Source organism: Bubalus kerabau, chromosome 9, assembly GCF_029407905.1.
Source record: "Bubalus kerabau isolate K-KA32 ecotype Philippines breed swamp buffalo chromosome 9, PCC_UOA_SB_1v2, whole genome shotgun sequence".
Taxonomy (NCBI): domain Eukaryota; kingdom Metazoa; phylum Chordata; class Mammalia; order Artiodactyla; family Bovidae; genus Bubalus; species Bubalus kerabau.
This window is the reverse complement of record NC_073632.1, coordinates 91,298,408-91,311,595: the sequence shown is the minus strand read 5'-3', so window position 1 is coordinate 91,311,595 and position 13,188 is coordinate 91,298,408. Positions and strand designations below refer to the sequence as shown.

The window sequence follows — 13,188 nt, the reverse complement described above, 5'->3', positions numbered from 1 at the left end:
AAAAAAGTATCAATTATATTATCTTGAAGGGTGGAAGCATAGATTTTTGATCAGTCAAAAGGTACACTAAGCAAAGCCCCAAAGTCAGGAGAGTACATGGTATGTTCTGGGAATAAGAATTGCCTATAGTTGTAAATGTAGATCTTGTTGTTCTGAGTACACTTGTTCTTGGATATACAGATGTATTGGAAGAGGATGAGGAAGGTTCCGATAGTGAGCCAGAGGGACAGGACATTGATGAACTCTATCACTTTGTGAAGCAGACACATCAGCAAGAAACTCCGTCCATCCAAGTGGATGTCCAGCATCCTGCGCTGACCCCTGTGTTGAGACCGTACCAAAGAGAGGCTGTCAACTGGATGCTACAACAGGAGCATTTCAAAAGCAGCCCTGCTAGTGGCAAGTATAAGATACTTAAAGAAAGGCAAATTGATAAGAGGGATTAGATGAGAGAGTTAGGGTGGAGGAAATCGGTCAGTAAACAAATCATATTGAAAGCATGGGATAGAATGGGTGTGTTACTGTGAACAAAATTATTTTCTAAGACATCCTTCAAAATTGACACCTAGAGAAATTCATTTATGAGTTCCCTCATCCATAAAAGTTTGAACTGATTTTTCCAACTAGAGTAAAGGCTGCCTTGATGGAATTTTTAAAAACCAAGAAATTTTTTTTACATGCCTTTCCAACTAAGAATTGCTTTTGTAACCTGATCAGATGGGAATTGTGCTAATATATGAAAGAAACTATACAATTTAATCATGAATGTTAGGGACAGAAAGCAAGTTTATAAAAGTGGGAGGCTAACGTGTGACTAATCTCAGCTTCCTAGTTATACTTATTTTCTTTACTCCACAAAATAAATAATAAAATGAAATGTCATCTAGTAAGTGTTTTTATAAAAGTAATCGATTTATGAGAATCATTTGTGTCACTGCTTTATCATTGTCTTTAAAGGGATGGGCGCTAGATGAGATTTTTACAGGACCCTAGGAAGTGAAGTGCTAACCATTTCTCCTTTTTCCTATATAGATTTATTTTAATTAGTGACGAATAGCTCTTCCTTATTTCTCCCACTTTTTTTCCAACAAACTTTTTTAAACTTTTTATTTTGGAAATATCAGTTCATAGCCAATATTATTTCTTACTCTTGCTTCTCCCATATTCTGAATTATTTTGAAGTAGTAATGCCTCATGAAGAAGGAAATGGCAACCTACTCCAGTATTCTTGCCTGGAAAACCCCATGGACATAGGAGCCTGGTGGGTACGGTCCATGGGGTCGCAAAGAGTCGGACACAACTGAGTGACTGAACAGCAATAATAACCCCACATATTATATCATTTCATCTGTTAATATTTCAGTTTATTTCATTAAAAGATACAGGTTCTTTTAAACAAATATATATATATATATATATATATATATATATATAAAATGAATTTTGAAACCCAAAAATTAACCCCCTTTCTGTTTCTCTCTCTTTAGTTTGTTCAAATCTGAAACCAAATAACATCCGTATAGTATTGGAATTACTTGGTGTCTCCTAAGTTTCTTTTAGTCCATAGGTTTTATTTCCTCTCCTATTTTTTTCTTATATTTGTTGAAGAAATCTTATAGCTCTATAGAATTTCCTACGGGTTATTTTTTTCTCTAAAATAAAATAATTTTTTTTAACTAAGGAATTTGATTAAGGTGTAACATATACAGTAAATGCATAGATCTTAAGGGCACAGTTTGATAAGTTTTGATAAATCTCTGCATCTATGTAACTAGCAATTCAGTTAAGACATAGAACCAGACTTTCCCAAAAGTAGACACTGGCCCATGCCTCTTGAGACTTGAAATGTGACTGTACAGATTATGTGGTGTAAGTTTAAAATACACACTGATTTCCAATAGTACAAAAAGAAAAGAATGTGAAATATCTCACTACTACTTTTTATATTGATTGCATATTGAAATGATAATATTATATTTTATTAAATTAGACAAAAAGATTAAAATTAATTTTACCTGTTTAATACAAATATTAAATTTCTTTTAATATTTGTATCATACAGTGCTGACATAAAATATTTCCCAGCACTTTCCATCATTGCCTAGTCAGTTTTCCTACTTCAATCCCTTTAGGAGGCAACCACTATCATCATAAATTAGTTTTGCCTGTTTTTGAAACAGACAATGATAAAATATGTCCACTCAGGTGGAGGGAGTTGCCTTCTTTCAACATAATGTTTTTGAGGTTCATCCATGCTGAATGTATCAGTAATTCATTGTTTTTAGTCCCCAGGCTAGATTTTGTTGATTAAATCACATGCATCATTTAGTGGTTTTTCGGTTCTCTGTGGTTCCCGTAAATTAAAACTTTCTATCTTTTAATTTTTTTCATTTTATAAAACCTATATGTCTGTATTCCTACTTCATCTATTAATCACTGAAGAAGGTAAAAAATGACTAACCATTTCACTGGAAGTAGAGACATACTTACAACTTGTTGTTTACAACTAAGTTGTTTAAACAGCTTAAAATATTGAGAAGGGATAGTGGAAGATGCTGGTTGACACACACTCAGTACTTCATTGCTGAAGTTTTAGATATTTTTTTTTCCTCAGTTAATCCTTTCCTCTCCTCAGACCCATATGAAAAGTTAGATCTGATATAAGTTAATGTATTAGCCCTGTGAAGTTATTTAACGATATAAGGTAACTTCTTTAAGCGTGTATAAAAGACAGGCTGCTTTCATTTGTTCGGTAAGCCTCGATATGTATTGGTTTTCTTTTCCTGTTAATCCTCTATACTAGTATAATTTGTACATTTTGCTATACTTTGCTTAATTAAAATACAATTAATAAGTTAAATTATAAAGTATCCAATAAAATATAATTGCAAGTATAATTTGCTTTAGTTTTTCTGTCTTATCACTTGCTTCTATGGAAAATATTTGTGCGCTAAACAAAGGAAGCAAAAGAATAATATCTGAAGAATGAGAGTGGGGTCCTGGCCTTTTACCCACATGTATGTGTCTTCCCAGGGTATCCTGATTGTTGACTGACATTTATTTTAATGTGATTATCTGGCAGAACGGAAAATAAACAGAAAATGGTTTATTTTTCTTTAGAAAATGCCTTACACTTTCTATGGCGAGAAATTGTTACACCTGAGGGTTTGAAACTCTACTACAATCCATACACAGGCTGGTAAGGCAAAACTTTGCTTATGTGCTTGATATTGAAAACAAATATTATGAAAACCTGTATGAGATTGATGGCATATATCTTCAGCCTCCGCAATACCTCAGAAGGCATACTAAATTAAAGTCTCATTAGACAGTTTTATAGATAGGATAGACATGGAACTAATAGCCTTGTAATCTTTTGGTAGATAAATGCAGTAGGATAGACTTAAGATGTATAGTTATTGATATTTAAAGAGATTATAATTTTAAGTAAAAATATCACCTTATGGGCCAGTTCATTAAATTTGTTTATTATAAAAGAGTTTTAGGAATGATTAAATATGATTAGTGAATCAGTAGTTACTGCCCTTTTTATTCACAGATTCATAAAGGTCACAGAAGGTAGACATGCTTCCCTTTATTTATGGGAGAAAGAAAATGATGATAGTAGCAGTTCTGTTTCTGCACGCTTAAGTTGTCAGCTCAGGCAGCTTTTTATTCTCACAGTTCTTATATTCATGATCTAGGGACTATAATTGTTGCAACTGAAAGTAGAGTTTTAAAAAGCGTAAGACTTTTCTGCATCTCTCCCAGTTCTCTTTAGGAACAGTGTGATTTATATTTGCATTCCTATGATGTGTTTTTCTTGTATTTTCCTTTAGCATCATTCGTGAGTACCCAAATGCTGGACCACAGTTGCTTGGTGGGATCTTAGCAGATGAGATGGGTCTTGGAAAGACAGTGGAGGTTTTGGCTCTGATTCTGACACATACTCGACAAGATGTCAAACAAGATGCTCTCACTCTTCCTGAGGTAGGAGGAGTACTACAGGGCTTGGGAAAGCAGAGCATATGTTCTCCAGAAAGCATCGTATGTTGAACATTTGGTTGGCACTTAAGTCAACACTTTCAGTTTATTCTGTGGCTTATGATTTGTATTAGTTGTTAACTTCACATAGGCACAGAAAATGGGATATTTGTGACCTGGCGAAGTTTTTTAAAGTGATATTGGCCAACCAGGAAGGGGATAGATACGCTGTTAATTTATCAAGCTTCCTTCTAGTTGACAGAGAAATTCTCTTAGGAAAGTTTGATTACTTCCTCAAATGTTTTGTCACTTCTTCAGATCTCCATATTACTGCTACATATTTTTGAGAGCTATTTTTCAAAAATTGTGCAAATCTCAGATACGTAAATCTTGGGGTCAAATAATTAGAACTTTATTAAAGGGTAAATAGCTTAGTAAGTCGGAGAAGGCAATGGCACCCCACTCCAGTACTCTTGCCTGGGAAATCCCATGGACGGAGGAGCCTGGTAGGCTGCGGTCCATGGGATCACGAAGACTTGGACATGACTTCACTTTCACTTTTCACTTTCATGTATTGGAGAAGGAAATGGCAGCCCACTCCAGTGTTCTTGCCTGGAGAATCCCAGAGACGGCAGAGCCTGGTGGGCTGCCGCAGCAGCTTAGTAAGTAGATTTCTGAATGAAACGAACAAATGAAACAAACAAAATTTCTCAATAAACATAGTCTTTATTCTAAAATGTATGTGTGTTAGTCGCTAAGTCATGTCTAACTCTTTGCAGCCTCAGGGATTGTAGCCTCCCAGGCTTCTCTGTCCATGAGATTCTCCAGGCAAGAATAGTGGAGTGGGTAGCCATTCTCTTCTCCAGAGGATCTTCCCAACCCAGGGATTGAACCTGGGTGTCCTGCATTGCAGGTGGATTTCTTTACCATCTGAACCCCTGGGGAAACCCTCTAAAATGTAGAGTTGTGTTTAAAAATATAGAGTTTATAAGAAAAAAAAAACTTCACTGAGACTCATAGCTTATAGCTTATATTTTCAGATAATGAAATTGTCAAATAGCACATTAAATCCTGCCGAAATGAGGCCACTAGTTAAAGACATAACGCTAATTACCTGGAGGGTCCATCATGCTCACAACCTTAGTGGTTATATGATCTTTTGATAGGATAAAGTTTGCAAAATTATCCTTTCAGATTTCTTTTTTTTTACTGTTTCAGGAATAAATTTTAATTAACTGTGGTACAAAAATGGAGTTAAACAGATTTATGTTTATTTTATCAGAAAATGAATATAAAATATTGACCATATATTTATATCTAAAAAAGACTATTTTTCTGTGTGATTTGTGTACATGTGTATAAATACTCTTTTTGCATTTGTAAATATTTTAATATGTACACATTTTCAGCATAACATTATTTGAATTTGTCATTATTTTCCAGTGTGACTGAAAAGTCACTTTAAAAGAAAAATACTGTTGACCTTTGTTTTTCTACTTTAGATTTTTAATTTTTCCTTGCATGATATTCAGACTTCATAAGTGATAAAGTTAAAGAATTATTAGTTTCAAACTTCCTGTATTCAATGAATTTTAAATCTAAAATATCTATTATAAAAACTCAGTCTTTAACAATGCTATGTACAAACAAAATTGTAAGATTTATAAAAAGTAACTTTACCAACTCTCAGAGTTTTCTTGCTGCTGCTGCTGCTGCTGGTAAGTCGCTTCAGTCGTGTCCGACTCTGTGCAACCCCAGAGATGGCAGCCCACGAGGCTCCCCCGTCCCTGTGATTCTCCAGGCAATAACACTGGAGTGGGTTGCCATTTCCTTCTCCAGTGCATGAAAGGGAAAAGTGAAAGTGAAGTCGCTCAGTCGTGTCTGACTCCTAGTGACCCCATGGACTGCAGCCTACCAGGCCTCTGTCCATGGGATTTGCCAGGCAAGAGTGCTGGAGTGGGTTGCCATTGCCTTCTCCCCTTTCAGATTTGAGTAAGGGATAGAGTAGGGAATGTCTGTTTCCTTTGTAGAAAAATGAGTTGGCATGTACAGTTTTAACTATCAGTAACTTCCTTTTGAGGGTTTTCTTCTCATTAGCTGTGTTAATTTTAACTTATTTTGATTGCTATTACAAATTCAGTGGGTTAATACAATTTTAAACAAGCCTTAACATGTTAATTTCAGAAGTTTCACACTTTAATATGCATAATTTTTTAAAATGATGGCTAGCTTTTAACTCTGAAATAAAAAATAAGGTTTCTTTCATAATTTGTTACAACTCTTTTGTATCTCCTTAATAGAAGGAGGGTTAATTTTGTGAAGCAACTCGGAATACTGAAAGCAAAACACTGTGTAACTGCTAAACGTTGTTTATATCAGGGAGAAGTGGTAAATTATTTCATTCCATCACATTATTCTGGTGGAAATGTAAAAAAGACAGAAACCCAGAATATGGAATTTGAACCAAAAGAAAAAGTTCAGTGCCCCCGTAAGTATGAAATCTCTTAAAGATAACACCTTTTACAGTGATATTTGTTCTAATTCTTATAATCCTTAATAACAATATCTTATAATTGTTATAAATAATTGTTTTTGCAGTTGTTTATACTTTGCATCAAAGTTTGGTTACAAGGCATATTATCTTAACAAAAATAAAGATTTATTCTTTGGTTTGACTTGATCCAGATAATTTGTTGCTTAATTCGTAGATTAGCAAATTAATGTAATTCTTCTTAAATAATTTTCATTGCTGTAATTTATTTCTTAATTGAGATAAGCTTAGTACACATTCTTCAAAATGATGATATACAGACAGCATGTCTTTAATAAATCTTTATTTTTTACTTAACATGGTTCTTAATGCACATTAAGATTAACTGAGTTTTATTTTCTTTTCACTTTAATTGTTTTGACTGAGTTAGCATATCCTTTTGCATTTAGCTACACGTGTGATGATCCTGACAGCTGTTAAAGAAATGAATGGAAAAAAAGGAGTTTCTATTCTTTCCATCTACAAATATGTCAGTTCTATATATAGATATGATGTTCAGCGGAACAGGAGTCTTCTGAAACGGATGCTCAAATGTTTAATTTTTGAAGGCCTTGTGAAACAGATCAAAGGCCATGGTTTTTCTGGTACTTTTACACTGGGAAAGAATTACAAAGAAGAGGACATATATGATAAAACGAGAAAGCAGGTAACAGCATTTATCGAGTAATTGTATGTGATGCTTTACAAAGTAAGTTGACAGATCCCACCTGTCTAAAGCTCTTAGAGCCAGATGATAAAAAAGAAGCATTAGGAAAAGCACTAATGGTTATGACTTCTGTTTTCTACTTTCTGAATAAAAGTTCCAGCAGAGTAGAAACTAAAAATAAGTATTAATTGAGTGGATTATACAGTTAGTTTGTAAAGCATAATATAGGTTAAAATAAGTTTTGTTCACCCTCATGCTATTGTCAGCACTCAAAAAGCATGTTCCATACTTTAAAAATGTTAATACATTACATCTGCATAACTCTTTACATACGATTTGAATCTTTTATAAAAGTTCTCATTTTCCCTTGTCATCACCTTTTAAAATATTTACATTTTGTTATAAAACTTCTTCTTCTGGGCCAATACTACAATTTGCTTTTAAGAAAATAGTAAAAAATTTGTGAATATAAATCAAGAAAAAACTGATGACAACAATTCAAAATGTGGAGTTACTAGCTTAGCTACTGTGAAAGAAATGGCAAACCAAAAAGTTCTCTTCCAAGAGTAGTGAGTCTCCAGCATTTTCTCCCCAGCCAGGTTAGAAGACTGCAGTGAACTTCTGTGCTTTTAATAATCCTTCTGCTACCAAAAAAGGAAAATCTTCTTCAGTTAATGCCAATCATTCCACGTTAATGTCATTCATTCCTCTGTTCGCCCTTGACTGTGACATCACTTCTAGGAAGGTGCAGCTGGCATCTGCCTCCCCAACACAGCCCCTGTCTGTTATATAACCCCCTTATGCAGTCCTGTAGCATCATTTTAAAGGGTCGTGCTCAGTTGTGTCCTACTCTTTTGCAACACCATGAATTGTAGCCCACCAAGCTCCTCTGTCCATAGGATTCCCCAGGCAGGAATACTGGAGTGGGTTGCCTTTTACTGTTCTCTCTTTTCCAACAGACTCCTTTGAGACCAGGAGCTAAATATACCTCATACTTATATCCCCAGCATCTAACATGTTGCCTGGCACAGAATTGGCATTCAATAAATAATTGCAAGAGGGTACACCAGTAGAAGGCAATGGCACCCTACTACAGTACCCTTGCCTGGAAAATCCCATGGACGGAGGAGCCTGGTAGGCTGCAGTCCATGGGGTCACACAGAGTCGGACACAACTGAAGTGACTTAGCAGCAGCAGCACCACCAATAGAAAGGAGAAAGAAAGAAGGAATTTATCTGTTTATTGCAGTAACTAGTAGATTAATTTTTACTTTGGTTAAAAGCTATATTTTAGTACTTGATATTTTTATAATTGCCCCTGTTGTTGTTTAGTCAGTAAGTCATGTCCAACTCTTTTGTGACCCCGTGAACTGTAGCCCATGGACAAGGCCCCTGTGTCCATGGGATTTCCCAGGCAAGAATACTGGAGTGGGTTGCCATTTCCTTCTCCAGGGGACCTTTACAGCCCGGGGATTCAACCCACATCTCCTGCACTACCGGTGGATTCTTTACCCCTGAGCCACGAGGGAAGCCTGTAATTGCCCTACTTTGTATTATAAACTACCAGTCTTTTATTGATTTAGACAAACTGTAAATTATAAGAGGTTGATAGCAAAATTAGTAGCTCCCTTTATTTCTAAGTTTTATTCCTTCCAAATATTAATTAAACAACAGGAGAGTTTTCTTTTCCTTTTGGGCCTGTGGGGAGAGGAGTTCATAGAGCAATTTGAAAACCACTGATCAGGAGTGATTCTCCTCAGGGAAAGAGTGACAAAGACTGCCTATGAGATTTTTATGTAAAGCACATGAAGTTGGGTGTTTAACTTTAGCTATGTCACTCCACTGAAATAAATAAATAATGTTTTTCATAGGCAGTGGGGAGTCCAAGGAAAACTCAGAAAGAATCCAGAAAATCAGGAAACAAGGACACAGACTCTGAATATTTGCCATCAAACACCTCTGATGATGATGATGATCCTTACTATTATTACTGCAAGCCCAGGAGAAATCGTAGTAAATGGAGGAAGAAACCTATTCCGTCCACAAAAAGGGAAAAAAGCCAGCTGAACATCAGTCTCAACCCACAGGATCACTGTCCACCTACTGGTAACTCTGAAATTACTGATGTTACTACATCTGAAAGTACATGTGTCTTTGAAGTCAATCAAGAACATTCAGCAAAGGACCAAGCTGAATCTCTAAATCCTGTTGGTGATGACATGCCACATTCTAATATCATGGGTCCCTATAATTCTTCTAGTTATCGCTTTGAGTGCATATGTGGTGAACTTGACCAGGTAGACTGTAAGCCTCGTGTTCAGTGTCTGAAATGCCACTTGTGGCAACATGCAAAATGTGTGAATTACGAAGAGAAGAATCTGAAGATTAAACCTTTCTACTGCCCCCACTGCCTTGTGGCAATGGAGCCAGTATCCACAAGAGCAACTCTGATCATCTCCCCCAGTTCCATCTGTCATCAGTGGGTGGATGAAATCAACAGGCATGTGAGGTCATCATCTCTTCGAGTTTTGGTAAGACAGTTTGGACTCTTTAAAGGGATAGGAAAATGTAAGTGTTTGCTTATGATAATTTTTATAATCTTTGTCACCTTGTTTTTATCCCCAAAATTAACTTAATGAGATAATAATATTCAGAACTTGAAGAGGAAATTGAGAATAAGAAAAAGTACAGTAGGCTGTTGATTCTTTTCTGACATCAGAAGTTAAAGCACTTTGAGTGGAAAGTTGTGAAAGTTTTTGAAGAAGTCCTTAGTCATATAAGGGAAAACATCTTCGTATTCAGAAAGAAATGCAGTTCAAAGGCAGCATTGTTTAATAGTTATCTGCTTGTATGATCCTACATCATTTAGCTCCAGAATCTTCCTCTGAAGCCTCAGTTACCCCTTCTGTAAAATAAGAATTTACTCATTCAACAAATATTTAGTGAACACCTATTGTGTGCCAGAAATTGTGCTAAGTTCTAAAAATTGTACCCCCACACACTTTTTGTGAAGATTAAATGATTTGATAAACTGCTGGCACATGGTCAGTGTTCATTTAATGTTATTGTTCACTACTGTTAGTACTGTTTACCCTTTGTGTTCTTCTTTTCTTCTTTCCACACAAATGTTACTGGAGATTTTCTATATTTCAGCCACTATGATAGGCATGTATAATACAGTAGTTTATAAAACACCAACTTTGCCACTGAGGAGCTCTGTTCTGTAGAGGAGGCAAACCTTGGTTTGTATCTTGACTCTACTAGTTTTGAATAAGTCACTTCATGTTTTCTATGTGTGACATAGGAATAATAACAACTAACAGAATTGTTAAAGGTGGGAGATAAAACTCTGCAGTGCTAAAACATAAAAGACATTCAGTAAATAATAGCTCTTGTTCTACTTTCTCATACCATTGTGCTTTCACACAAACTATTGATTCCATCTACCCACCTACCTTTTCCCCTTTCTTCCACCCATGAAAACTCTTGAATGTACTTCAAGATCTACTGCAAATTTGAATTCCTCTCTGAATTTACCTTCTTAGCCATAAAATTGGTCTCCACTGTGATGCTTTAGCATTTACTTCTGTTCCAGTTCCTTTCACATTGCTTATGTTTTTAGTCTTCCACAGTAAAATGCATCTTTCTCTAAATAGGTCTGGGATGTATCTTATAGGATGTTTGGTTATAAACAAATAGAAAGTGCTCGCTAAGGGTATAAATGAATGTCTGTGATTATATCCTAGGTATATCAAGGAGTGAAGAAAGATGGTTTTTTACAGCCTCATTTTTTGGCAGAACAGGATATAGTCATCATTACTTACGATGTCCTCCGTTCAGAACTAAACTATGTAGACATCCCACACAGCAACAGTGAGGATGGGCGTCGCTTAAGGAACCAGAAGCGCTACATGGCTATTCCCAGTCCTCTTGTAGCTGTGGAGTGGTGGAGGATCTGCCTTGATGAAGCTCAGATGGTCGAATGTCCTGCTGTAAAAGTAAGAATTTATGCAGAATTGCTTAAGGGCTGGGGAAGAGACTGGAGGAAACTGTTCATAGGAAATTTAATAGTTTACATGTAGTTTAACCCACAGTATTGACATTCGCCAAAAGTTTGCCTTTGGACACTTTGCATTTGCTTTCTCTTGTGCATGAGCTGTATAATCCTTAGAAATTATTTTGTACTCGGAATCATTGTTCTGTATGAAAAGTTCATGTATATTTGAACAAGATGGTAGTTTTTATGTGATGTATATCTAAGTAAACTCTACTTAGGTACTTTAATCAGCATTTCTGCCACATGGAGTGCTCACCATACAGGCTCTGGTAACTGACAGCTTTTTATCAGAGACCAAATGGTAATGGAAAAACACTAGAGGAAAAACTTTTATTCAGACTTCATTGTATGTCTTTATTCTGTCTTCTTTGCCCAGTCTGTGACCTGAACTGAATTAATAAATCATGCCTGTTAGCCCAGTGGTTATTCTCGTCTGAAGGATGGGATGGTCTAGGGAATGTATCAGTCAGCTGGGGCATTTTCATTCTACCCATACATGAATTTCTTTTCCTCTTTGAAAGGACACATTGCAGCTTCCTGCTAATAAGAGCCCCACACTAGAAGACAGCCCACTGAATATGATGTTCAGTATTTAGTGTGATAACTATTCTGTAAGGGCAAATGCATCTGACCTGAAGCCTGGGCTTAAGAGCTGTTTTCATAAGTAAACACAATCCTTGTGCATTTTTCTTGTGTCTCCCTTTTCATTCTCTCCCATCAGGCTGCAGAAATGGCTCAGCGCTTGAGTGGGATTAACCGCTGGTGCATCAGTGGCACTCCAGTACAGAGAGGACTGGAAGGTAATGGATGGTTTCCTCACATATTGCCTTTATTTGAAAAACTTAAATTTTTTGAGCAAAAAATATTGCTTAATTTTTGCTTAAATCCTTAGGTGATTCTGCATATATTAAAATATATTTATATTTGATCCTAATAGTTTCAGACATCTACCTTTTTAAAAGGAATCAAGTGCTTTTTGTTTATATCTATATGAAGACAGATATGTAGTTGAGTAGTCCTACTGTCCTGATTTGAGCAGTTATTGTGCCTGCCTGAACACTGTAGACACAGGCCTGAATTGGACTCAAAGATCCAAAATGGTGAGTAGAAAACAGGGAGAACCTGACAAGAAAGAAAGAGGGAAAGAGAGAAGAAAAAGGAATTAGTTTCACATGGCTATATCTATAAAGATAAGGACTTCCCCTCACACATTTTAACTGATGCTTCTACATCAGTCTCATTCATATAACTAATTTTTTCCATAGAACATAGACAACATTTTAAAAACTTTTGTCAAAGTTGGAAATATTTGAGACTAAACGTTTAAATAAGTAAATGTTGGTTTACGTAATAAATTTCTGCAAAAACTGTCACTAAAATGCAGTTTAATTATAAAAATATAAATATCCTTAGTCCTATGGCAGATGTTTATCTTCAAAACCTATCATTCTTGAAAATTCAGGTTTTCATGTATCAATTGTTCTTAGCAGGATAACTTACTATTCTGCTAAAGTAAAAATATCAACATCTATTACAATGAACTGAGAAACACTATTTTTTTATGACTATTTTTAGGGGAAAAGAGTTTTTTAGGAAGATGTTTAAATATATATTTAAATACTTGTGTAATTTTAGTAAATTACATTAAGCTACATATTTGTAGAATGCTGCTGCTAAGTCACTTCAGTCGTGTCCAACCATGTGCAACCCCATAGATGGCAGCCCACCAGAATCCCCCGTCCCTGGGGTTCTCCAAGCAAGAACACTGGAGTGGGTTGCCATTTCCTTCTCCAGTCCATGAAAGTGAAACGTCAAAGTGAAGTCGATCAGTTGTCTCCGATGCTTAGTGACCTCATGGACTGCAGCCTACCAGGCTCCTCCATCCATGGGATTTTGCAGACAAGAGTACTGGAGTGGGGTGCCATTGCCTTCTCCAATTTGTAGAATAATA

General features: G+C 35.9%; 1 protein-coding gene across 4 annotated transcripts in view; it reads left to right on the top strand.

Moving 5' to 3' along the window:
* Nucleotides 1–13,188, top strand: part of SHPRH (SNF2 histone linker PHD RING helicase) — a 90,849-nt gene that overhangs the window by 13,259 nt on the left and 64,402 nt on the right. For all 4 annotated transcript variants that reach the window (XR_008698386.1, XM_055535882.1, XM_055535883.1 and 1 more), the window contains 8 exons: nt 181–399; nt 3,121–3,199; nt 3,840–3,990; nt 6,364–6,472; nt 6,925–7,181; nt 9,052–9,711; nt 10,927–11,178; nt 11,959–12,037. Coding sequence is in view for 3 of the 4 variants with exons in the window: in XM_055535882.1 (XP_055391857.1) it covers nt 181–399; nt 3,121–3,199; nt 3,840–3,990; nt 6,364–6,472; nt 6,925–7,181; nt 9,052–9,711; nt 10,927–11,178; nt 11,959–12,037 (1,806 nt within the window). In the remaining variant the exon portion in view is untranslated. The remainder of the gene's footprint in view (nt 1–180; nt 400–3,120; nt 3,200–3,839; nt 3,991–6,363; nt 6,473–6,924; nt 7,182–9,051; nt 9,712–10,926; nt 11,179–11,958; nt 12,038–13,188) is intronic.